Genomic DNA, 25,697 nt, shown 5'->3' on the forward strand with positions numbered 1-25,697 from the left:
CTAATCGGCTTAGGGCTGAGTGGCAGCAACTGACAAATGTGCCTGTATCCAGAAGGCTAGTCAACCAACGACTGGTTCAAGTAGGCTATCGTGCCAGGTGTCCCCTGAGAAAGCCACGCCTGACAAGACAACACCGCCAGCGCCGATTGCAGTGGGCCAGAGAGCACCGTCAATGGCAGCCAGGACACTGGAATCACGTGATCTTGTGACGAGTCTTGATTTCTGGTCTATCGTCAAGATGGCCATGTCTGAGTGCGCAGACAAGTGCAGGAAGCCTACAACAAAGATTGTATAGTGCCAAGAGTCCAGGCTGGAGGTGGTGGGGTGACCGTTTGGGCTGCTTTTCATGCAGGGGGCAAAACTGACCTGGTTGTTCTGAATGGAAACCTGAACCAGTTCAGGTACAGGGCCATTCTGGAAGAAACATTGCTTCCATTTGCTCGTGTCGCCTTTCGAGGAAACTTTGTCTTCCAAGATGACAATGCATGGCCTCATCGTGCTCGCATGATCCAACACTTTCTTGCTGACCGTGGTGTAGAGCATATGGAGTGGCCTGCCATGTCCCCGGATATGAATCCGATAGAGAATTTGTGGGCAGAATTAACGCGTCAAATCGACAACTTGGACCAGCAGCCGACCTCTGTGCGCGAATTGCAGCAGATAATTGTCACTGCATGGCAAGCGATTCCTGTCCAAACCTTGGCAAATCTCGTGAACAGCATGCCTCGACGTGTACGTGCTCTCCTGAATGCTCGTGGGGGTTACACGAAGTACTGAACTGTAATATAACTGTCTGTAATCCCAGTTGTAATTTAACTTTTGTTTTTGTTAAAAAAAATTTGGCTAATGTGCAAAATAAAGAAATACTTCTGGAAAACGTACAGAAGTTTAACACAGTAGTGTCCGTGAATTGAGTTCAATATCAGTTTACATCACTATCAAGGATCAATTTATTTTCTTCGAAATGTCAAATGTGGTTTTTGTTTCTTTTAAAGGTCACATTAACAAAATCTAGAATAATTTCAACATAATTCCAATGAACTTTTGGTTCTAAGTCAACTTGAAAAGTAAGTTCACCCCCACAAAAATATATTCCATATTAAATGCCAAGTCTGTATATATATACAGTGGAACCTTGACTTACGAGTTTAATTCGTTCCGTGACCGAGCTCGTAACTCAAATTGCTCGTATCTCAAATCAAATTTCCCCATTGAAATGCATTGAAATGCTATTAATCCGTTCCAGCCCGCCAAAAACCACACCAATTTTTTTTAAATATACAGTACGGTATATATAAAAATATCTCGCGCTTTATATTTCACCTGTATGCAGCATACAAGTTGGCAGGATGGCCTGGACTGGAGGTACGCACACTTGACTCTAAAGTCTAAACTGTCCAGCCTGGGTTTGAATCCCGACCCAGCTATAACCTGTCATGGGTGAATCACAGGCAGGGTGATTCATCAATGTGTGTACCGCTAAACTGGGCGCCCCGTTTGCGTCCCATTAGTTGTTGGATGTTAAGGATCTCACCGTGATTTCCACAAAGAGAAGGCGAGCTATCGCCGGCACTCTGAACAAGTTGTGGCCTGGCATGGCATGAACATGAAAACATGAACATGAACATGAAATTTTCCGAAATAACCAAAATGCGAAAACTAAAATGCATCGCTATACGACAGAGATACGTACTGTACTTGAACGGCAAGATAACCACGTGACCAGAACCTACCTGGCGGCGTAAACTCGAAATAACCAAAATGCGAAAACTAAAATGCATCGCTATACGACAGAGATACGTACTGTACTTGAACGGCAAGATAACCACGTGACCAGAACCTACCTGGCGGCGTAAACTCGAAATAACCAAAATGCGAAAACTAAAATGCATCGCTATACGACAGAGATACGTACTGTACTTGAACGGCAAGATAACCACGTGACCAGAACCTACCTGGCGGCGTAAACTCGAAATAACCAAAATGCGAAAACTAAAATGCATCGCTATACGACAGAGATACGTACTGTACTTGAACGGCAAGATAACCACGTGACCAGAACCCACCTGGCGGCGTGAACTCGAAATAACCAAAATGCGAAAAAAAAAAAATGCAGCGCTATACGACAGAGATACGTACTTGAACGGCAAGATAACCACGTGACCGGGTGGCGAAAGCTCGTAACTCGGATCTCGGCTCGCATCTCAAAGCAATAAACTGCAGGAGCGACGGCTCGTATCTCGAAAAACTCGTAAGTTGGGGCACTCGTAAGTCAAGGGTTCCACTGTATATATATAATATATATATATATAATATATATAATATATATATATATATATATATATATATATATAATATATATATTTAATACACAGTGGAACCTTGGCTTACGAGTGCCCCAACTTACGAGTTTTTCGAGATACGAGCCGTCGCTCGGGCGGTTTATTGCTTTGAGATGCGAGCCGAGATCTGAGTTACGAGCTTTCGCCACCCGGTCACGTGGTTATCTTGCCGTGCAAGTACAGTATCTCTGCCGTTATAGCGCTGCATTTTTGTTTTCGCATGTTGGTTATTTTGAGTTTACGCCACCAGGTGGGTTCCGGTCACGTGGTTATCTTGCCGTGCAAGTACAGTATCTCTGCCGTTATAGCGCTGCCATTTTTGTTTTCGCATGTTGGTTATTTTGAGTTTACGCCACCAGGTGGGTTCCGGTCACGTGGTTATCTTGCGTGCAAGTACAGTATCTCTGCCGTATAGCGCTGCATTTTTGTTTTCGCATGTTGGTTATTTTGAGTTTACGCCACCAGGTGGGTTCTGGTCACGTGGTTATCTTGCCGTGCAAGTACAGTATCTCTGCCGTATAGCGCTGCATTTTTGTGTTCGCATGTTGGTTATTTTGAGTTTACGCCACCAGGTGGGTTCTGGTCACGTGGTTATCTTGCCGTGCAAGTACAGTATCTCTGCCGTCAACTTGTTCAGAGTGCCGGCGATAGCTCGCCTTCTCTTTGTGGAAAACACGGTACTGAGAAGAAGAAGAGGATGATGTGCTTGGATATAACACACGCAATCGTCGAAAAACATGAGCGAGGTGTCGAGGAGGACATATATAACGGCAGAGGAGAAGAGCATGCCAGGCCACAACTTGTGGATATAAAACACGCAATCGTCGTGTTTTATATAAAACTTGTGCTTGGATATAAAACACGCAATCGTCGAAAAACATGAGCGAGGTGCCGAGGAGGACGTATATAACGGCAGAGGAGAAGAGCATGCCAGGCCACAACTTGTTCAGAGTGCCGGCGATAGCTCGCCTTCTCTTTGTGGAAAACACAGTGAGATCCTTAACATCCAACAACTAATGGGACGCAAACGGGGCGCCCAGTTTAGCGGTACACACATTGATGAATCACCCTGCCTGTGATTCACCCATGACAGGTTATAGCTGGGTCGGGATTCAAACCCAGGCTGGACAGTTTAGACTTTAGAGTCAAATGTGCGTACCTCCAGTCCAGGCCATCCTGCCAACTTGTATGCTGCATACAGGTGAAATATAAAGCGCAAGATATTTTTATATATACTGTATATTTTAAAAAAAATTGGTGTGGTTTTTGGCGGGCTGGAACGGATTAATAGCATTTCAATGCATTTTAATGGGGAAATTTGATTTGAGAAACGAGCAATTTGAGTTACGAGCTCGGTCACAGAACGAATTAAACTCGTAAGTCAAGGTTCCACTATACATACATACATATATATATATATATATATATATATATATATATATATATATATATATATATATATATATATATATATATATATATATATATATATATATATATATACAGACTTGGCATTTAATATGGAATTATTTTTTTTTCTTGACTTGGGTTTACTTTCCTAACTCAGTATATCAATCTCATGAGTTTCTTTTACACTTTGGTGATTTATTTGTTAAAAGAACCATGTCACTGATTGTCTGTCGCAGCAAGAAGTCAACAACAGGATTATATCACAGGTGGCTTGGCAAAATGTACGGACAGGTGCATTTGATGATTGGCTTCAGTCGGGTATACAAGGGTTGTTGCGTTCTGTATTAGTGGAAAACAACTGCTGCACGTCTCCAAAAGTTATTGTCGCTTCCTCTGGAGATGGTCTGTCAACTCGACAATGCTGTTTGTCATGGAGTGGTAGCTTTACGAAATTACGGCATGAAACAGCATGCTATTGCTCGGCAGTATGGCATCACTCAAGGTCAGGTGTCAAAGATCCTGAAACGAAATGCTCAGAGGGGTGTCCCTACTCCAATACCGAGGCCAGGACGTCCCCGCAGAACCACAAGGAGGGATGATTGCCAGCTGCACCGGTTAGTCCGCAAAGGCCGTACCAAGTCAGCTAATCGGCTTAGGGCTGAGTGGCAGCAACTGACAAATGTGCCTGTATCCAGAAGGCTAGTCAACCAACGACTGGTTCAAGCAGGCTATCGTGCCAGGCGTCCCCTGAGAAAGCCACGCCTGACCAGACAACTCCGCCAGCGCCGATTGCAGTGGGCCAGAGAGCACCGTCAATGGCAGCCAGGACACTGGAATCATGTGATCTTCAGTGACGAGTCTAGATTTCTGGTCTATCGTCAAGATGGTCGGGTCCGAGTGTGCAGACAAGTGCATGAAGCCTACAACAAAGATTGTATAGTGCCAAGAGTCCAAGCTGGAGGTGGTGGGGTGACCGTTTGGGCTGCTTTTCATGCAGGGGGCAAAACTGACCTGGTTTTTCTGAATGGAAACCTGAACCAGTTCAAGCACAGGGCCATTCTGGAAGAAACTGCTTCCATTTGCTCGTGCAGCCTTTTGAGGAAACTTTGTCTTCCAAGATGACAATGCACGGCCTCATCGTGCTCGCATGATCCAACACTTTCTTGCTGACCGTGGTGTAGAGCATATGGAATGGCCTGCCATGTCCCCGGATATGAATCCGATAGAGAACTTGTGGGCAGAATTAACGCGTCAAAACGACCACTTGGACCAGCAGCCGACCTCTGTGCGTGAATTGCAGCAGGCTATTGTCACTGCATGGCAAGCGATTCCTGTCCAAACCTTGGCAAATCTCGTGAGCAGCATGCCTCAACGTGTACGTGCTCTCCTGAATGCTCGTGGGGGTTACACGAAGTACTGAACTGTAATTTTACTGTCCGTAATCCCAGTCGTAATTTAACTTTTGTTTTTGTTATTAAAAAAATTTGGCTAATGTGCAAAATAAAGAGATACTTCTGGAAAACGTACAGAAGTTTAACACAGTACTGTCCATGAATTGAGTTTGATATCAGTTTACATCACTTTCAAGGATCAATTTATTTGTTTCGAAATGTCAAATGTGGTTTTTGTTTCTTTTAAAGGTCACATTAACAAAATCTAGAATAATTTCAACATAATTCCAATGAACTTTTGGTTCTAAGACATCTTGAAAAGTAAGTTCACCCCCACAAAAAAAATATTCCATATTAAATGCCAAGTCTGTATATACACATACACACATACATATACAATTATACATATACACACAAGTGAATGAAAAAAATTATGCTAAATTAAAAAGGCAATGCAGGGATGACAAACTACACTACTGCAGTCTAAAAAAGGTCCGAAACAAGATGGGGACGATGTTCGTTTAGAGAGTAGCTGACAGTATTGCCCATCACATAACAATCCCTACATCACTGCCTCCAGACTATTGTCTTGGGCTAGGCCTAGCTAGAAGTATTAGAAGCTCCTATATTTTATTTCTGCATTAGTATAAGAAGCTCCTTTATAATTTCAGGGACTTCTTGCAGCTTCAGTTGTCTTTCCTACTTTTCTTTTTTTATTATCTTAGAGTAACCAATCACAAATGGAGATAATTATAGAAAGCCGTTATTAGAGATGTCCATGCAGTTTGTAAGAAGTTGGTGATCATGTTCTGATTTTGGCGCCCGTGGAACTACGTAACTTCCGGTTAGTGCACCCTTCGCGACAACAGTCACGTGATTGGATAAGTTGAAAACAAACCACAAAAGAGCACGTGTTACAGCCGGAAATTATGGAAACGGTGTAGGTTATTTAATTATAACTCGCTTAATTCGTCTGATCTCTAAAATTTTAACTTTCCGACAAGCTAGAAGTAATTCTCTTTCTAACAATATAAAGTTTTATGAAAAATAATACGAAATGTTTGTATAGCTGCCCGCGGAACTACGTAACTTCTGGTTAGTGCACCCTTCGCGACAACAGTCACGTGATTGGATACGTTGAAAACAAACCACAAAAGGGCACGTGTTACAGCTTACTTCCGGTAGTCTCGCCCTCACCTATAATAACATTGTACTTGCGCTGCTAATTTGTAGAGTCTCATTATGTGGCTGCACTACAGGAATAATCAAGTACTGGTGTAACCAGTGGAGTGCTTGTCGAAGTTTGAAGCAATAAAATTGATGAAGTGTAAATGAGGCAGTGATGTAGGGATTATTATGTGATGGCAATACTGTTAGCTACTCTCTAAACCCGTGGTTCTTAACCTGGGTTCGACCGAACCCCAGGGGTTCAGTGAGCCAGTCTCAGGGGTTCGGCGGAGGTCCTCCGAACCCCATTGCAATTTGTTTTTTTTTGTTTTGTATCAATTTTGAATCTATGTGTAATTACGATTATTATTAATATTATTATTATTTTGCTATGTATGTTACACGAACGAATGGAAATGTTATTTGTAATTGTATTCCCATCCCATTCATGGTTTCTCTGGTCTGTGTTTAAGATAAGTTGTTTCACACTGACTGTAGTAAGTTGAATCAATGAGCAACTTGCTAATTATTCTGTTGATGGTGCTTACTTGCTTACTTACTTACTGGATTTTGGACTTTGCAGGTGTTCGGAAATTCCAGTGAATAGCCTCGATTAGCTTGCCGTGTGCCGTGCGTCATTGGTCGCGCCTTACTTTGGAGTTACTGATTAATTGAAAAGTAAGTTGGAAATGTTTGTGGATATGCAGGACGGGTTCAGAGTTATATTAAAGTCAAAAGTGGATGGTGATTATAAAATATGATTGAATTACTCAGAAAATTAGGTGGAGGTGATATAACTCTTTGGTCGCAATTCAAAACTAACAATTCGCAGTTTTCTATGTAATATTATAATGGGATTTGAGGTGACAGAGTTGAGTAGATAATAAATCCCGTCATCGTAACTATAAGTTGTGTTTTCTTCGTTAAAATTTCTCAGTTTTCAGAGGGGTACTGATTATATTTAAGCATGTTCCTTTTTAAATTTTTGTCATATAATTATTTGCGTCCTCAATGCATGCTTTGCAATGTCAAGTTGAGCAACTCCAGCCTAGCACCAGCAACACTACGGGAACATTTCAAAAAACTGCACGCGAGGGGCAGTACAAAGACGCAACGCTGGATGAATTCAAATTGAAGAGAGTCCGATTCGATGCAAGTGCAACCTTGCCCACTCTCGGCTTCGTTCAAATTGACAAACCGATCCTCACCGCGTCATATAAAGTTGCGTACCTGATCGCAAAGCAGGGCAAACCGCACACCGTTGGCGAGACACTCATCAAACCGCCCGCGTTGAAGATGGCCAGCATCATGCTGGGAAAAGCTGCTGAAAACAAGTCGTCTCTCATTCCACTCTCAAATGACACCATCAGATGCAGAATCGACGACATGAGCGACGACATCCTCGCCCAGGTAGTTGCAGATTTAGACGCGAGCCTGACAAAATTCAGCCTTCAACTCGACGAGACCACCGACGTTTCGAATTTGAGCCAGCTCATCTTATTTGTGCATTATGTCAAAGGAGACGAGATCAAGGAAGACTTTCTGTTCTGCAAGCCTCTCACAACAACTACGAAGGCAGCTGACGTGAAGAAGCTTGTGGACGACTTCTTCAGAAGCAACGGCCTCTCGTGGAACATGGGGTCTGCAGTTTACTGGGACGGAGCTCCAGCCATGCTGGGATGCAACTCCGGTTTTGGAGCGCTGGTGAAGGCCGATGCACCACACATCATCGTCACGCACTGCGTCCTGCACAGTCACGCGCTGGCATCAAAAACCCTGCCTCCAAACCTGGCCAATGTTCTGAAAATCGTCGTTGAAACTGTGAATTACGTGCGAAGCCGTGCTCTGAATCATCGCATCTTTAAAGAGCTGTGCAATGAAATCGGCTCTGAATTCGATGTCCTTCTCTACCACTCTAACGTTCGATGGTTATAACGAGGGAAGGTAGTGAGCCGTGTTTTTGCCTTGCGTGTAGAATTAGCCCTGTTTTTGCGAGGACACCAGCATTGCCATGCAATGCACTTCCAAGAGTCAGAGTTCATCCCCGCCTTGGCGTACTTGGCTGACATCTTCGACGCACTCAATCATCTCAATTGCCAGATGCAGGGCGGTGGAGTGAATGTCATCGAATCTGAAGAAAAGCTGAGCGCTTTCCGAGAGAAGTTACAGTTGTGGAGGCGGCGAACAGAGAACGACAACTTCGCAAACTTTTCGCTACTGGATGAGTGCGTGAGTGGGATCGAAGATGAGTCTGAAGTTGGAGGCACTGCTGTACCGGGGGAGCTGAAGCAAGCGATTGCCACGCACTTGGATGAGATGGGAAAGTCATTCGATGGCTACTTCCCCGACCAAGAGCAATACCCAGCGTGGGTGCGGCAGCCGTTTACTTTTGACGTTGCAACGGCAGATGTCAATGACCAATACCTCGACGACCTCATCAAACTTCAGCAGAGCCAGACTTAACAACAACTCTTCGGCACAACAACGCTCTTAACGTTTTGGTGCCGCCAAATGGAAGGGTATCCTCACCGCTAAAATTGCCCTTGAGATCCTCACGCCGTTCGTTACAACGTATCTCTGCGAGCATGCGTTTTCGAAACTGGTGGACATTAAAACAAAGAAAAGGAGCAGGCTTGCATGCAAAAATGATTTGAGGGTGGCCCTTGCCAAAACAAAACCATGCATTTCCCAGATCGCCTCCCGAAAAGAAGAACAGAAAACACATTAAGATGCAATTCTTCTTAATTTTTTGGTCAAACTTGAGGGGTTCCACGAGTGTTCGGTGGGTTTCGTTAGGGTTCGGCGCCTTTAAAAAGGTTAACAACCACTGCTCTAAACCAACATCACCCCTATCTTGTTTCGGACCTTTTTTAAGAGTATAGTTTGTCATCCCTACATTGCTTTTTTAATTTAGCATAAAAAATTTTATTCACACGTTTCTGTAATTTTTTTACAATGTGGAATAACACAATGGTGTATGGTACTCAGAGAATACCCAATCTTGGAGCAAAAGTGCCAAGATATCTTAGTCAGCAAAGTCAAACACTGCACATGTTCCTATATTGTCTTGCGTAACCCTGACTGTACATTGCAGCTCTGTTATCAAAATAATATAAAAGTACTTATCTGTAGTATCCAAATACTGGTTCTGGGAAATCAGAAGACCTCGGTACTACTTGAGTGGATTCTCGCCAGACAACTACAGTCACTATAAATCATCAGAAAGACGTTAGTCAAACACACTGTACACGTGACACGCTTTCTTATCTGCGCATGCGCATAGCAGGGTTCAGGGTTGAGCGAGTAGGAAAACTAGGATCTTTACATTTAAATCTATATAAATAAAACACAGTTTGTGTGTGTGTGTGTTACCTATAGACTCCTAAACGGAGAGGCTCACATACTTGATTTTTAGCATAGACATGGCCATTGGGCCTGGGAAGGACATGGCCTACCTAAAAATGACCTCCGATGACGAGATCCATATTTTTTATTCATATTTAACTTAGCGCATTTCAGCGAGGAACATTATACACTGAATCTCAGCCTGTGCCAGAGCAGCTCGCTGATTCGCTCAGAGCGATCACGTGATGTTTCATCCTCGCCACCAGACTCGCTCACGTACTTGATTTTTGGCATAGACATGGCCATTGCCATTGGGCCTGGGAAGGACATGGCCTACCTAAAAATGACCACCGATGATGAGATCCATATTTTTTATACATATTTAACTTAGCGCATTTCAGCGAGGAACATTATATACTGAATCTCAGCCTGTGCCAGAGCAACTCGCTCACCCCTTCCCTTCCCTCCACGCTCACCCCTTCCCTTCCCTCCCCTTCCATCCTCCTTCCCCCCCCCCCTCCCCCTCCTCCCCCCCTCCCCTCCTCTTCCACCCTCCTTCCCCCCTCCCCCTCCCGCCCCCCTCCTCTTCCCTTCCCCCCTTCCCCTCATCCCCCTTCTCCCCCCCTCCCTTCCACTCCTCTTTCCCCTCCACCCCTCCCCTTCCCCCCCTCCCATCCCCTTGCCCCCCTCCCATCCACTTCCCTTCCACCCCTCCCATCCCCCTCCCCCCTCCTCCACCCGGCAACGCCGGGTACTTCTGCTAGTAATAGTATCAATTAATTGACCATCAACATCATCAACATGAAACATCATCAACATCATCAACATGAAACATCATCAACAGACACAGAAAGACAGAAATAAAGTTATCCGGTCTTGCAAACGAAATCAGTTCAGGTACAACTTAGGCGAAGCGTGTCGACGGTCGACGGTCGACGGGCCTACTCATAACCGCCGAGCATGGTCCAGAGATCCCAATGCGAGGACGAGCAAGAGGGTGCATGGGCCGCGAATAAAACTAAAAGTAAAAGGAAAAGTCCGATCTGGCGGTTTTTGCGTCGTCAACGTACGAAACATCACCTGCAGGGAGTCGTCCACCTTTGAGCTCGCAGTCCTCTTTCGGGGGAGCCGTCATTGACGAGTCGCGAGCACACAGCACAGGCACAGCACAGCAAAGGCCAAAGAGGACACAGAAAATGCGCCAAGTGTACGTCTGAGGAAAACAGGTCTTGCATGGACGAAACCATTCTCTTTGAGAGGAGGAGGAGGTAGGACGATTGCATTCAGTGGGCGACTCCATAATCGCCAATTTAAATACTTACCTTACTTAATCCTCATTTCAGGTTGATAGTTACAATGTAGTTGTTATAAAATAATGCGTATTGTGACCCTCCTTCGTTAACATGTCCGACGTAGTGTTCCTGGGTGAGCTCCCTACTCTCTCATTCCGCCCCCCCCCCCCCCCCCCCAGAAATGTTACAACACGTGGAACGCGCCAAACGGGTTTGAACTTTATCAAAAAATGTACATTTTGACGAAGTTTGGAACAAAAACGGATTTCTTGTTTGTTTGCTTTTAAATAATCACAAAAATATGACAATTGAAATGAAAACGTTTGCACTCGGTTAACTTATACGATACCGAAAGACCGAGGTGTATTTAGAGAATTACAATTGACGAGCAACGGTACCCACCCTATGGCTATGGACGGGGCTTCAATTGGGAGGCCCAAAGGAAAAGGCAAAATATCAGAAATCGAAGGCTTTTTATTTTATTTTAAACGATTCATATAAACATCCGTTGAATCAATATCACACGCAAATCATCAAAATCTAAACAGTACATGGCGCCCATTTTGAAAAAGAGATTGAACTCTGCAAAACGGAAGCGGCCGCTGCACCTGTTTCTCAGTCGCTTTGCACACGCTGCCGTGTTACTTCGGAGCCGCACGTTTAGGCCGAAAAAAATATATTGCTGGTCTCCGGTCAGACCAAAGTTCCAGAATTGATGCGGCGATGCGGTTGTTTTTTTTGTTTGTTTTTTTTAAAGCATGGAATGCACATATAGAGGTTTTTTGTGTCCATGCCTTGCAGTCCTCATCATCTGCCGTGGCGCCGTCCAGAGAGAAATTAAAGACAGCCAATGGGACTGGTCGGCCTTTTTGTAAATAATGAACACAAGCTTAAGTTATTTTAAAATGTATTTATTCTTAAAATCATTAAGTTCTTCAAGCATATTATAGACTGCCATTTCGTTCTCGAGATCGCCTCGCCGTACCGTCAAACATTCCAATGCGTCGATCGCGTCAACACTGCGCATGCGCAAGTGGTCTAACAGGCCGATGATCTCCCACGATCCCTTCTCCCAGTCCACCAGATTATCACAGACACTTACAACTTCATGACAAACGAGATAGGATCCAGGCCTAACTAACGAGACCGCCCGCAGCTCTCTAGGCCTTCTGGTTGCTTCACACGAACCCGACAAAGAACGTCTTCGTTTCAATAAATGACAATATCCAGCAGATTGGATTCATGACGTCACGGCACACAAAACTACTCATATCTTTGGAACCGCTGGTTGGATTTCGACAAACTAACCGAGATAGCGCGCCGGCCCGGCAACAACAGGCACGCGCTCTTGTAGGTACCGTTGGAAATTTGAGAAAAAAAAATTGGTGACGCGCAGGGTCAAAATCGATGCGCGCGCTGACCAGAGACCGGAAATATATTTTTCTCGGCCTTATCTAGGAAGAGTTCGTCAGGAGTCGATCTACTCTCTCCTGGAACATAGAATTTCAACAAAAGCCACATCACTGTTCATATCGGTAAATATTATTCCATTGTGTTTGGAAAAACTGGAAAATTGGAAAACTTGGAAAAAAATTGAAAAACATATAGCCTATTTTACTCCAGGGGGTCCCAGGATTACCCACCCAAAATATCGTTGCGATCGGTTGAGCTGTTTTTGCGGTACCTACGAATGGACAGACGGACGGACATTTGGTGAATTATAGTAAGAATAAGCAGATGATATCGTCCTGAATGTTGTGAATGGGATTCGAACCCCACTCCTCCTCTCCCCACTGAGTCTCAATAACGAGAGAATCCATCTGAGTAAAGACCCATGGATTCATCATAGTAACCCGTTACCAAGGAAACCGCGTCGGCTCTTTTATATGCATAGTCGAGGCTCATGGAAGAGTACTGACTCGTACACTGAACGGGCTGCCCGTTATCTCCTGTAAGCCAGTGTTATGTTGAATGCAGGGTGATTCCGTTCTCTGAGTCCATCAGGATACTCGAGGTGTCTGAGAAGAGCCTGGTTGTCCTATGTTGGACTTTCTCAAGTAGGGCTTCATCCTTCTCATAAACAAGTAAAAACATTTTTTTATTTATGTAAAAATGTTTGTTACATGTAGGGTTGTTACATGCAGTGGGGGACAACCAGCAGGGGGCGCTGCGGTGATGTTGTAGATGGGACCCTGCGAGGCATGCTTGGACGGATCTCGAGGTGCTGGGGCTTGTACGCTGTGAAATTTGGAATACACTCGATTGCTCTCTACAAGTGTCGTCTCGCATTTATGCACACCAGGGACACTGGATCAAAAAGGATGTGGGGATGTTACACCAAAAAGTATGTAAACAAGTGAGGGATGTCACACCGAAAAGTATGTAAACAAGGTAGGGATGTCACACCAAAAAGTTTCTAAAGAAGGTAGGGATGATCATAAGGAATGACTATGTGAAACCATTCTCACATCTTTCTTTTGAAGAATGGTTGTCCCTAGAAAAGACACTTTGTGTGTGTATGTGTGTATGTGTGTGTGTATGTGTGTGTCCGTGTGTGCGTGTATGTATGTTTGTATGTGTGTGTGTGTATGTGCGTGTGTGTGTGTCTGTGTGTGTGTGTGTGTGTGTGTGTGTGTGTGTGTGTGTGTGTATGTCCGTGTGTGCGTGTATGTATGTTTGTATGTGTGTGTGTATGTGCGTTTGTGTGTGTGTGTGTGTGTGTGTGTGTGTATGTGTGTGTGTGTGTGTGTGTGTGTGTGTGTGTGTGTGTGTATGTGTTTATGTGTATGTGTGGTGTATGTGTGTATGTGTGTATGTGTGTGTGTGTCCATGTGTCCGTGTGTGTATGTGTGTGTGTGTGTGTTTGTATGTTTGTATGTGTGTGTGTGTGTGTTTGTATGTGTGTGTGTGTGTGTGTGTGTGTGTGTGTGTGTGTGTGTGTGTGTTCAGGCCGTGAATTTTTTACCATTTGAGTTTTGCCATCAAATTTTCAACAAAACTTTATTTTGAGAAGACAGAGAAAGCAAATTTCTAAATCTAATCAAAAGGTCAAAGGTCATCGTCAATTTCCACCTGATTGACCTGTAATTTAAAGAATTTGCATATCAGGTCATGGAATTGTTTCACTAATGAAAAGGGAGGAGTCAATTGGTTTTTTTTAGATGAAAATGTCAAAGGTCAAGGTTGTAAATCGTCAACTTTCATGGGATCGACCTGAAAATTTTAAAATTTGCATATTGGGTCGCAGAATTGGTTCACCAATCAAAAGCTAAAAGCCGAATTTTTTTTTCGATGAAAAGGTCAAAGGTCAGGGCTGCATAAAATGAATTTTCATTTTGTATTTTTTTAAAACTGTTTTCGTTATTTTAAGCATGTGGAAGAAGAAGAAGACGTATGAATGCAAAGGATGCGGACTGGCATTGCATTTTAAGATGCTTTCTAGTTTTGTGTTTTTATTTTTACGGTGCACGGGAACTTTTCCCAATTGTATATTAGAAAGATCGAAAGATAGATAGCAGATGGATGAATGGGAAAAATGTTTTTTGAAATAACAAAATAAGCCGGTGCTCCTGCCTCACACCTCACTCGGCTTCACGCTGTTGAAACCAAAGCTTTCAGAATTATTGGAATCTCCCGCGATGAAACTATCTCTGAGGGCCTTTCACTCCCTCCATCACCGCAGGCAGGTAGGTGGTCTTTCTGTCTTCTACCGACTCCTCTCCGGCCTTGCTCCCCCAGCTCTCTCTGTGCTCTGTCCCCCAAATATTCCTACAGGTCGCACAAGATCTGCCAGCCACCCTCTGATGGTTAAACTGCCGAAATCTCGGCTCTCTGCTCACCTTCACTCTTTCATTCCTCTTTTCTCCCGCCTCTGGAACAAACTCCCTCACTCCCTTCAATCCCACTCCTCCCTCCAGGTCTTTAAAACAGCTGTTCACCACCATCTCTTATCTTCCCCCATCCAAAACCTTGATCTTTTCTACCCCCGCTAATTCACCCCAGATCCACCTTGTTTGAAATTCCAACTTCTTTCCTGGAAGTCCTGGCAGTGTCCATATGTTTTATACCTCTCCCACCTCCCCCCCCCCTTCCATGCCCCCCACCATAGCCCTCTCCCTCTCACAGATCTCTCGATGTCTCCATGTCTCTCGGTCCCTGCTCTCAAATGTTGTGTTTGTGTCCTTCCCCCTCTCTCCCCATCTTGTATACCGCTCCTGATGTTATATGTTTTATGTGTCGGTTTGTCTTTCTGTGTGATTAATGTTCGCTCTTTCACGAGCCTCGATCTTGTATACAAATATATATATATATATATATATAATACTGCAGCACACATTTTGAGAGACAAAATAACCTCCTGAAGTGTGGTGCTGCGCACACACAACTTGCTTGCCAAAGAGGTAGGCCACAACGCGTTTGTTAAAACAAAAGTGTCTTTATTTCGAAAGCTCGAACTGCAGCACTGAGCGGGCTCGAGCTTAGAACCCGCATATATGTGCCGAGGCCACGCCTAGTCCCTGGGCGTGGCCGATCGGTCGAAGGGCGGGGCATGTGCCATCGGTCCCCGCCTGGGCGCTCGCGCCACCCACTGGTGCACGGAATTATTGCCCCCTGTGCCCGCCACACGAGCCCCCCCAGAATTCCCGCACAGCTGAAGGGTGAGTTTGCGGGGAAGCCGGATGACCCAGCCGAAACGCCCCGTGGCGATGGGTGCAGGGCTGGGGGGTAGCGGGGCTGAGGGGTGCCGGGGGTCCGACCGCCGGGGGGCGGCCTCGACGCGGAGGCAGAGCTGCAGGCGGGGGTGCCGGGGGTCCGACCGCCGGGGGGCGTCCTCGACGCGGAGGCAGCGCTGCCGGCGGGGGGTGGTCCGGATCGAGGTGGGCCGGCTTGAGGCGGTCCACAGAAATGCGATCCGGGGCACCGCCGATGTCGACCGTGAAAAACTTGTCACCGGTCTCCAGCATGCGGAAGGGCCCGTCGTACGGGGGCCGTAGCGGTGCCCGGTGGGCGTCGTGCCGGATGAACACGTACTTTGCCGTGCGAAGCTCCGGGGCGACGTGGGAAGACGGGCAACCGTGGTGTAGGCTGTTGGCACTGGGGCGAACCTCCTGGCGGTCTCCTGAAGGGCGGAGCGCTGTTGCGCCGCGGCCCAAGGAGCCGTGGAGTCGGGGATAAATTCACCCGGTACCCGCAGTGGTTGCCCGAAGACCAGCTCCGCCGAGGACGCGTGCAGGTCGTCCTTGGGCGCCATCCTGAGGCCCAGCAGGACCCAGGGGAGCCTGTCGACCCAGCTGCCGTCACGGAGGCTGGCCCGGAGCGCAGCCTTCATGGAGCGATGAAAGCGCTCGCACAGGCCATTGGCCTGGCGGTGGTAGGCCGTGGTGTGGTGTAGTTTCACCCCGAGCCCTTGCGCCACCGCGGCCCAGAGCTCCGAGGTGAACTGGGGGCTGCGATCGGACGAGATGTCCGAGGGGGCACCGAACCGGGCAACCCAAGTGGCGATAAAGGCTTGCGCCACCTCAGCCGCAGACATCGCCGCCAATGGGACGGCCTCCGGCCACCGCGTGGTGCGGTCGACCATGGTGAGGAGGGGGGTGAACCCTCGCAAGGGGGGCAGAGGTCCCACCAAGTCGACGTGCACGTGGTCGAACCGCCGCTCGGGCACCGTAAACGGGGCCAACGGTGCCTGGGTGTGGCGGTGGACCTTTGCGCGCTGGCACGCGAGGCACGTGCTGGCCCAGTCGCGGACGTCCTTCCTGAGGCCATGCCAGACGAACTTCGTCCCGACGAGTTTCTGGGATGCCTTCACGCCAGGATGGGACAGGCCGTGGATGGCGTCAATCACTGGGCGCTGCCAGCCAGTGGGCATGATGGGGCGAGGCCAGCCGAGGGATACGTCCCATAGGAGGGCCGTGCCCGCGGCGTCGAACGGCACCTCGGTGACGTGGAGGCCCGTGACGGCGGTCCGCAAGGCCTGGACGCCAGGGTCGGCGGTCTGGGCCTCAGCCATCCAGGCATAGTCGACCCCGAGGTGGACCGCATGCACGACGGACCGGGAAAGGCAATCCGCCACCGGGTTGTCCTTACCCGCCACGTGACGGATGTCCATCGTGTACTCGGACACGTCAGAGAGGTGGCGCTGCTGCCGTGCCGACCATGGCTCGGCGACCTTGACCATCGTGAACACAAGGGGCTTGTGGTCAACGAAGGCCGTGAACGGGCGGCCCTCCAGCAGGTGGCGGAAGTGTCGGACCGCTAGGTGGAGCCAGAGCAGCTCGCGGTCGAAGGTGCTGTACCGGCGTTCGCGCGGGCAAAGCTGCTGGCTAAAAAACGCCAGCAGTTGCCAAGCACCACGCACCCATTGCTCGTGCACCGTGCCCACCGTGTAGTCCGACGTGTCGGTGGTGAGGGTGATCGGTGCATCGGGCGCCGGGTGCGCCAGCATGGCGGCGTCGGCCAGAGCCAGCTTTGCGCCGCGAACGCCGCGGCCATCGGCTCCAACCATGCGATGTCACATTTGCCCGACTTGCCCCGAAGGGCCTCGTGCAAGGGGAGGAGGAGCCGGACGACGTGGGGCACGAAGCGGTGGTAAAGGTTTACCATGCCCAGGAACTCCTGGAGCCCCTTGATCATGCGGGGCCGCGGGAAATCCCTGACCGCCTCCACCTTGGCCGGTAAAGGGACGGACCCGTGCTCGGTGATGCGGTGCCCCAAGAAGTCGATGGTGGCGACGCCGAAACTGCACTTGGCAGGGTTGATGATTAGGCCATGCTGGCCCAGGCATTCGAAAAGCGTGCGGAGGTGGAGCAGGTGCTCCTCCCGGGACGCGCTTGCGACTAGGATGTCGTCCAGGTAGACAAACAGGAAAGGTAAGTCGCGCAAGACGCTATCCATAAGCCGCTGGAACGCCTGGGCCGCATTCTTCAACCCGAAAGGCATCCTTAGGAATTTGAAGAGGCCGAAAGGGGTGATGACGGCCGTCTTCAGGACGTCGCCGGTTGGACGGGGACCTGATGGTAGCCCCGGATGAGGTCCACCTTACAAAACACAGTCGTGTTGGCCAACCGGGCAGAAAAGTCCTGAATGTGTGGGACCGGGTAGCGGTCGGGGGTGGTGGCATCATTGAGCCGGCGGTAGTCCCTGCACGGCCGCCATCCACCGCCGGGCTTCGGCACAATGTGCAGCGGAGAAGCCCAAGCGCTGTTGGAGCGCCGTACGATCCCCAGCCGCTCCAGCGTGGCGAACGCCGCTTTCGCCATGGCGAGCTTTGTGGGCTCGAGTCGGCGTGCCCGGGCATAGACCGGTGGCCCGACCATGGGGATGTGGTACTCCACCCCGTGTTTAACGGCCACCGCTGGGAAGGTGGGCCGCGTGAGGGCCAGGAAACTGGCGAGGAGGCGGGTAAAGTCGTCCACTGCCGGAAGCGTGCAAACTAAACTCGCCGGGACAGAACCTTCCAGCAAGCCGCTTGGCAAGCCGCTCGGTGAGCCGCTCAGTGAGCCGCTCAACGAGCCGCTCAGCAAACAAGCGAGCGAGTTAAAGGTTTCGGCCTGGACGAGCCGTCTGCGCTTCACGTCGACCAACAACCCATTCGCACATAGGAAGTCTGCACCAAGAAATGCCATTGGCACGCTGGAGGTCACGAACGACCATTGAAAGCGCTGCCCTCCGAACCGCAGGGAGAGGCAGCGCTTCCCAAACGTGCGGATGGGTGTACCGTTGGCGGCAAGCAACGCGGGGCCGCGGCCCGTGGTTCGCTTGTCGGACGTGGAGGCTGGGATGATGCTTACCTGCGCTCCTGTATCGCAGAGGAAACGGCGCCCGGACAAGGTGTCCATGATGAATAGGAGGCTGCTGGAATGGCCGATGCTCAGGGCCGCTAACGAGCGCCGGCCCAGTCGTTTCCCGACTTGTCAAACGAGCATGGCGGGCGACACGTCCTAGCCTTGTGGCCGAACCTGGCATGGAAATAGCACCAGGCTTGCGGCGGCGGGGGCGGCCGCGGCCGCGGCAGCCGCGGTGTTCTCGGCGGCGGTGGTGGTGGGCGGGGCGCGGCAGCGGCCACGAGGGACGCTGTAGCCTCTGCCCCGGGATCCACGACGGCAGCACCGTAACTCGACCGCGTGTCGCAAGCCGCGAAAAACTTGTCGGCCTCTACGGCCAGGGCGCGGGGTTCCCTTATTTTGGAACCGGCCAGCGCGAGGCGTACCTGTGGAGGTAGCTGGCATAGGAAAAGCGCCCGGAATAAGAAATCCGGGGCTTTGTCACCCAGCAGCGACAGCATAAAATCCATCCGCACGGATGGTCGTGTGTCGCCGAGTTCGGGAAGGTCCAGGAGGCGGTCGGCCCGTTCGATCTCCGTGAGGCCGAACGTGGCGATGAGGAGACGTTTGAGCGCCTCGTACTTGTGGTCGACCGGCAGGTGCCGCAGGATGGACACGACTCGGGCGGCAGTGCCGGGCCCGAGGGCGGCGACCACTTGGTAGTAACGGGTCTCGTCCGCCGTTATGCCCCGAAGCTGAAATTGCGCTTTGGCCTGCACGAACCACACATCGGCCTGTGCTTCCCAAAACTCTGGGAGTTTTACTGCGATGGCGTTGGTGGCCATGGCGCGTTTGGTGGTCAGCAACGGCTGAACCAATCGGGGTCACCAGTGAAGTGTGGTGCTGCGCACACACAACTTGCTTGCCAAAGAGGTAGGCCACAACGCGTTTGTTAAAACAAAAGAGTCTTTATTTCGAAAGCTCGAACTGCAGCACTGAGCGGGCTCGAGCTTAGAGCCCGCATATATGTGCCGAGGCCACGCCTAGTCCCCGGGCGTGGCCGATCGGTCGAAGGGCGGGGCATGTGCCATCGGTCCCCGCCTGGGCGCTCGCGCCACACACTGGTGCGCGGAATTATTGCCCCCTGTGCCCGCCACACTCCATTACTTTTGCTTCCAACAAATTGGAAAAAATGGATCAGAACTGGAGGATTCACAGTCGTTCGGGCGGGTCGACATCATGTCCCTTGTGGGACCTTTTTAAGCCACAATGATGGTGGGAGAGCGGATGGCGTAAAGAGAAGCTGGATGTGATCTGCCTACTCTATTTCCACTTGTGGCCTAATTGTAGGAGTAGACAAGGTGGGGGAAACTGACATTTTGAACACAAATGTATTTTCAGGGCCTACTGAATGTAAATGTGCGAATGCAAAAGGAGAATTTGAATCAGACAATGCACCTGGATAGGAATTTTGTACTTTACTCTGCTGGATGTACCCAACAGAATGAACAACTCCACTCTGATCGTTACACTCACTTTAAACCCAAGCAGACTGTCACTGGAATGTGCCATTGAGTGCACATGTCACCATTGTGAAAATTCTACAAACAATATCGCGAAACACGAGTTCATGAAATTCACTCACCAAGCTCACTGAACTGAATCACCGAGTTCTTGAAATCTCTAGATGATGGTCAATCAAAATGGCAGCTTGATCATGCAATGAGGTATTCCAAAGATTGATTGTCGTGACAAACAGAAGAAGGAACAAGCCAATTCAACAATACAGAACTCAGTTGACAGTCATTGTATTCCCTCCCAGGGTTGTGGAAGTTGTTGTTGCTTCGTATGCAGCCTATGGCTGCTGGTTGCATCATTTCTCTGGAAGCGCATTTGTGCCGCTGATGTGGTGCCCCAATTTACCAGCTAGCAGGTACTCAATCTGCCTGGTACTTAATTTGCCAACCTCAGAAGGATGAGAGGCTAAGTCAATCACCCTGGCGTTAATTCAACAATCAACTGGGATTCGAACTCTGGATCCTAGGATCCCACGCCAGCACCGTAACCTCTAAGACTAAGCCAACACCAGGCGAGGGTTCTTTTCCTGTTTGTCTGTCTGTCTGAGAGAAGGATATCTCAAAATGTTATGTACCGATTCGGACGAAATTTTGTGGAGAGGTTGGGCATGTGACAAGGACGAAATGTCTTAACGGTTAGGGTGCCACTTCTGCTGTCTCAACAATGGATGGAGGTCCTCAATGCCAAACAGGAAAATAGAGCTGTCTCCCTTGACATATCACGTGCCTTTGATATGCTCTGGCACCCCACTCTGCTCACCAAACTCTCCTCCTATGGTATCCATGGAAATCTCCACGCATGGCTTGCGGACTTCCTCTCTAGTCGTAGTCAACATGTGGCCCTGAATGGGTTTCTCTCATCTCCCCTTCCTGTTCAGGCTGGAGTTCCTCAAGGCAGTGTTCTGAGCCCTGTGCTTTTTCTGGTCTTCATCAATGATATCTCCGACTCTCTTGAAAATCCTCTCTATCTCTTTGCTGATGACTCCACTCTCTGCCGCTCCATTCCTCATCCCTCAGATCGGCAGTCTGCAGCCTCCTCACTCTCTGCAGACCTGGACAAAATCACAGACTGGTCAAACAAGTGGAACATGTCTTTCAATCCTGACAAATCTCACACTCTCACTATGTCTCTCCGAAAAGACGGTCTGGACAACCCTCCAATCTACTTTCTCAACAATCCTCTCCAAGAAGTTCTGTCACTCAAGCTTTTGGGTCTCACTATCTGCCACGATCTTTCCTGGGAAAACCACATTTCCAAGCTGGTCTCCAAAGCCAGTCACCAACTGGGCATCCTCTGTCATGCGAAGTCCTTCCTTGGCACACCTGAGCTCATCAACACAAACAAGGCTTTCATCCGCAGCTCAATGGAGTACTGCTCTCCCCTCTGGACTGGTGCTCCTGCCTCACACCTAGCTCGGCTTCACGCTGTTGAAACCAAAGCTTTCAGAATCATTGGAATCTCCCGCAATGAAGCTGATTCTGAGGGCCTTTCTCTCTCTATCATCGCAGGCAGGTTGGTGGTCTTTCTGTCTTCTACCGACTCCTCCCTGGCCTAGCTCCCCCAGCTCTCTCTGTGCTCTGTCCCCCAAATATTCTTACAGGTCGCACGAGATCTGCCAGCAACCCTCTTCTGGTGAAACTTGCAAAATCAAGTCTCTCTATTCACCTTCACTCTTTCATTCCTCTTTTCTCCCACCTCTGGAACAAACTCCCTCACTCCCTTCAATCCCACTCCTCCCTCCAGGTCTTTAAAACAGCTGTTCACCACCATCTCTTATCTTCCCCCATCCACAACCTTGATCTTTTCTACACCCGTTAATTCACCCCAGATCCACTTTTTAAAAAATACCAACTTCTTTCCTGGAAGTCCTAGCAGTGTCCATGTGTGTTATACCTCTCCCAACCCCCCCCCCCCCCCACCCCCATTCCCATGCCTCCTCCCCCAAAGCCTCTCCCTCCCACAGATCTCCCAAAGTCCCTGTTCTCCACTGTTGTACATGCGTGCTTCCCTCTCTCTCCCCATCTTGTCTCCCATTCCCTTTATCATGTTTTATGTGTCAGTTGCTTTTTTTGTGATTATTGTTAGCTCTTACACGAGCCTCGATCTTGCATACAAAAAAAAAAAAAGATTAGATTTTGGTGAAGATCCGGATTTGGATCCAATATTTTTTTGAAGTGCTTCTTCGTCATTGGGAGACAGGGCAAAACCGATATATAGCACGAAGGTTGGGGACGTATTCCGATGAAATTTGGTGGAAAGGTTGGGTATGAGAAAAGTAAGACTTGATTCAATTTTGGTGAAGATCCAGATGTGAGTTTCATTGAATTTTCAAGAGATTTTTCACCATTGAGTGATCGGGCCAAAAACCATATATAGCATAATATTTGAAAACATTGTGGAGGACTTATGACAAAACTTGGTGGATGAGTTGGGTAAGTGACAAGAACAAGCCGATTTGATTTTGGTTCAGGTCTGGATCCAGATCTGATCTATCAGTGGATACAAAACGTAAACTGTTCAGTAGTCCGGCAGCTAAGCTAAATATAGCATAACAATTGTGCATTTTGTGAGGAAAGCACCAAATTTGGCACACTAGTAGACTATCATATTATGAAAAGATCTGGATATTGGGCCATCTCAGATTCAGAGATTTGATTTTTGCAAGATTTGCAGATTTTGCAGATTTGCAAGCTGAGATTGCAACGCCAGGGACGGCCGACTCCTTCCTGTGAGCTGCCCACGTCACCCGCACAAGAAGAGCTCATCAAATCACTGCAGCGGCACTGCACATCCTGCAACACCGTGCGTATGAACGCCACTGTATAACATATGCTGATGATGCAGAAGACCTGCCTGAGTTCGAAGACTGGTATCACCAGAGAGGAGAAGACATTCCCAACTTTCAGTACTGGGCAACTGTGCTGGAACTAGAGATGTTGGTACTGGTCTATGTGCGTTCTCTGCGGCAGGCTTCATTCACGATGTGCCTTGATGCCCTGACGGAACTGGTCCCATGGTTCCATGCCTTAGACCACACACACTATGCCAGGTGGGTCCCTGTTCACCTGAGGGACATGGTTGCACTCCCAATGAAGCACCCAGATGTAGCCAGAGAATTCAGGGCTGTCAACTTCACTGTACAGAAGACGAAGAAGGTGTTCTCTTCGATCCCAATCGACCAGGCGCATGAACAGAATAACGCCTGCATCAAAGGAGATGGTGGAGCAGTCGGCCTCACCGACAACCCAAGTGCCCTGCGGCGTTGGATGATTGCCAGGCCAGAAGTTGCCAGGCCCATAGAAGAGTTCCAAGATGGCCATCAACACTGGGGGAGGCGAGAGGATACACGTCATCACGACCAGACACCAAGTGTGCAGACCTCTTTCGCCAAGGACGTCCGTGCCCTTGTCAGCGTCATAGAAGAGCTTGTCAACCCCTTTGAGGAAGAGAGCATGGATCTGGTTGTCCTTGACACAAAGGAAATTGCAGGTCCTGCTGCAGTTGAGACTGTCAGGAATGTGAAGAAGATTGGCCAAGAGCAGTTCCAGGCTTTCACCAGAGAATGCCTGGTGGAAAGGACCAAGCCAATTGATGATGCAATTCGTCGGAACAAGCTGAAGGTGTCATTTTGGAAAATGGCTGCCACAGCCATCCGGGGCTGAATTTGAGATGGCCCAATATCCAAATCTGTTCATAATAGGATAGTCTACTAGTGTGCCAAATTTGGTGCTTTCCTCACAAAATGCACAATTGTTATGCTAAGTTGCCCCACTACAGCCAGGTGTCGGTATGTGCTCTACCCACTGATCTCTACACCTGGATTGGTCGCGTCCACAGCGATTGTATACCGAGGAGTGAAGTCACCGGAAGTTCACTTTCCGCCATCTTGTCTCCCCCAAAACATCACTGCAGAGAAGTACGAAAACAGCAGACTGGCAGTAAGAAATCTCCAAATGCAAGCAATAAACTCTGCATGTAACTCATGCAAAGATTTATTAGTTGGTGTAATGAACTTGTGGAAATCACAGACCTCCTGTGACCGTGAGAGAATGTCACTTTGCGTGATTTAATCACCTTTTACGTCTGTGCGCTGATAGGGATAACAGATTTACAGACCACACCGGTAAGCTTACTAACTCAAGTCATGAACTATATGATAGTTACTTGTTCAATCATTGTCATGCTATTCCTGCATGCCGAAATTACTGAAAACGAATTGATCTTTTCGGGCAAAAACAATCTCTTTTTCATTACAGGGTAAAAAAAAAGTCATATGGTCTACGTTTACGAGGGCACTCTGCAAGAACCACTTTTGCCATTCATGCATTTCACCGTAGCAATCTCATGGATGGTGTCAATGTTTTGAGCAAATTCTAGCGACAAACATTTCCCCACAACTTTGCTTCTTTAGCCATAGTCACAGTCATCAATCAGCATAGCACGGAAGTATGATCTTATACTCCGGGATAGTCCAGTACATGATGACCATGATTATGCTGATGTACCAAACTTTGAACAAGTATCAGAATACAAAGAAGCAGCTATTAATTACATTGCTGGATTTGTAGTAAAAATGATGAAACGTAAAGTGAACTGCATGGTGTGCACGGAGGCACTGACTGCCCCCAATGGCAAGGTTCACAACTTTGTGGCACTAAAGGATCGTGGACGTCTGCAGAAAGCATCACCTATCACCGTTTGCTTGGAAACAGAAAAGTGTTTCCAAAGACTCTTAAAGACCTCAAACGGAAAGCTTCCACAGGGGGGTGGCATCTCACAGGCAGTTGCTTCATCAGTGCAGAGTAACTGTGCAGGGCTGAAACTGTTCCCTGAGCTACATGATCACCAGTTTGACACCGCAGTAGATGACAATCATTGTCACTACCTGGTAAAACCTGCAGCATCATGTTACTGTAAGATCAAGCTTTTCCATATAGGGAAACAGATGGCAGCCTCTGTTGCCGGACCCAAAGTTAGGAAACGAATGTCCAAACTCATTTTGTTCAGCCATCAGTAAAAATCACAGACTTAATTGCTTAGAAACATAAAAGTGTTTCCAAAGACCCCCCCCCCCCCCACGAAAAGCTTCCACAGGGGGGGGGGGAGGTGGCAGCTCACAGGCAGTTGCTTCATCAGTGCAGAGCTAAAACTGTTCCCTGAGCTATATGATCACCAGGTTGACACCGCAGTAGATGACAATCATGTTCACTAGTACCTGTAAAAATCGCATCATCATGTTACTCTAACATCAAGCTTTTCCATATAGGGAAACAGAATGCTTCCACAAATACTAAATATCCATTTTGTACTTGTTGAAACCACAGAGGAATGATAAACTCCATTGCTCATTTATCTATTGCTCAAAAATCTTTGTTCATAATATTTCAAAGTTGACAAAATATTTTTTAT

At 48.3% G+C, this 25,697-nt stretch overlaps 1 protein-coding gene across 3 annotated transcripts in view; it reads right to left on the reverse strand.

Moving 5' to 3' along the window:
- The window catches only part of LOC137431852 (death-associated protein 1 homolog), a 175,517-nt gene that overhangs the window by 50,732 nt on the left and 99,088 nt on the right, over positions 1-25,697 (reverse strand). Inside the window, exons 1-2 of one of the 3 annotated variants that reach the window (XM_068123615.2) lie at positions 10,974-11,115; positions 10,736-10,868 (exon numbers count right to left, since the gene is read on the reverse strand). In XM_068123615.2, coding sequence (XP_067979716.1) covers positions 10,736-10,790 — 55 coding nt within the window. In that variant the 5' untranslated portion in view covers positions 10,791-10,868; positions 10,974-11,115. Of the gene's footprint in view, positions 1-10,735; positions 10,869-10,973; positions 11,116-25,697 lie in introns of those variants that run through there. The other 2 variants (XM_078782574.1, XM_078782575.1) reach the window with 2 other exon arrangements.

The sequence above is a fragment of the Myxine glutinosa genome, chromosome 7 (assembly GCF_964187855.1).
Source record: "Myxine glutinosa chromosome 7, kmMyxGlut1.1, whole genome shotgun sequence".
In the NCBI taxonomy this organism is placed as follows: domain Eukaryota; kingdom Metazoa; phylum Chordata; class Myxini; order Myxiniformes; family Myxinidae; genus Myxine; species Myxine glutinosa.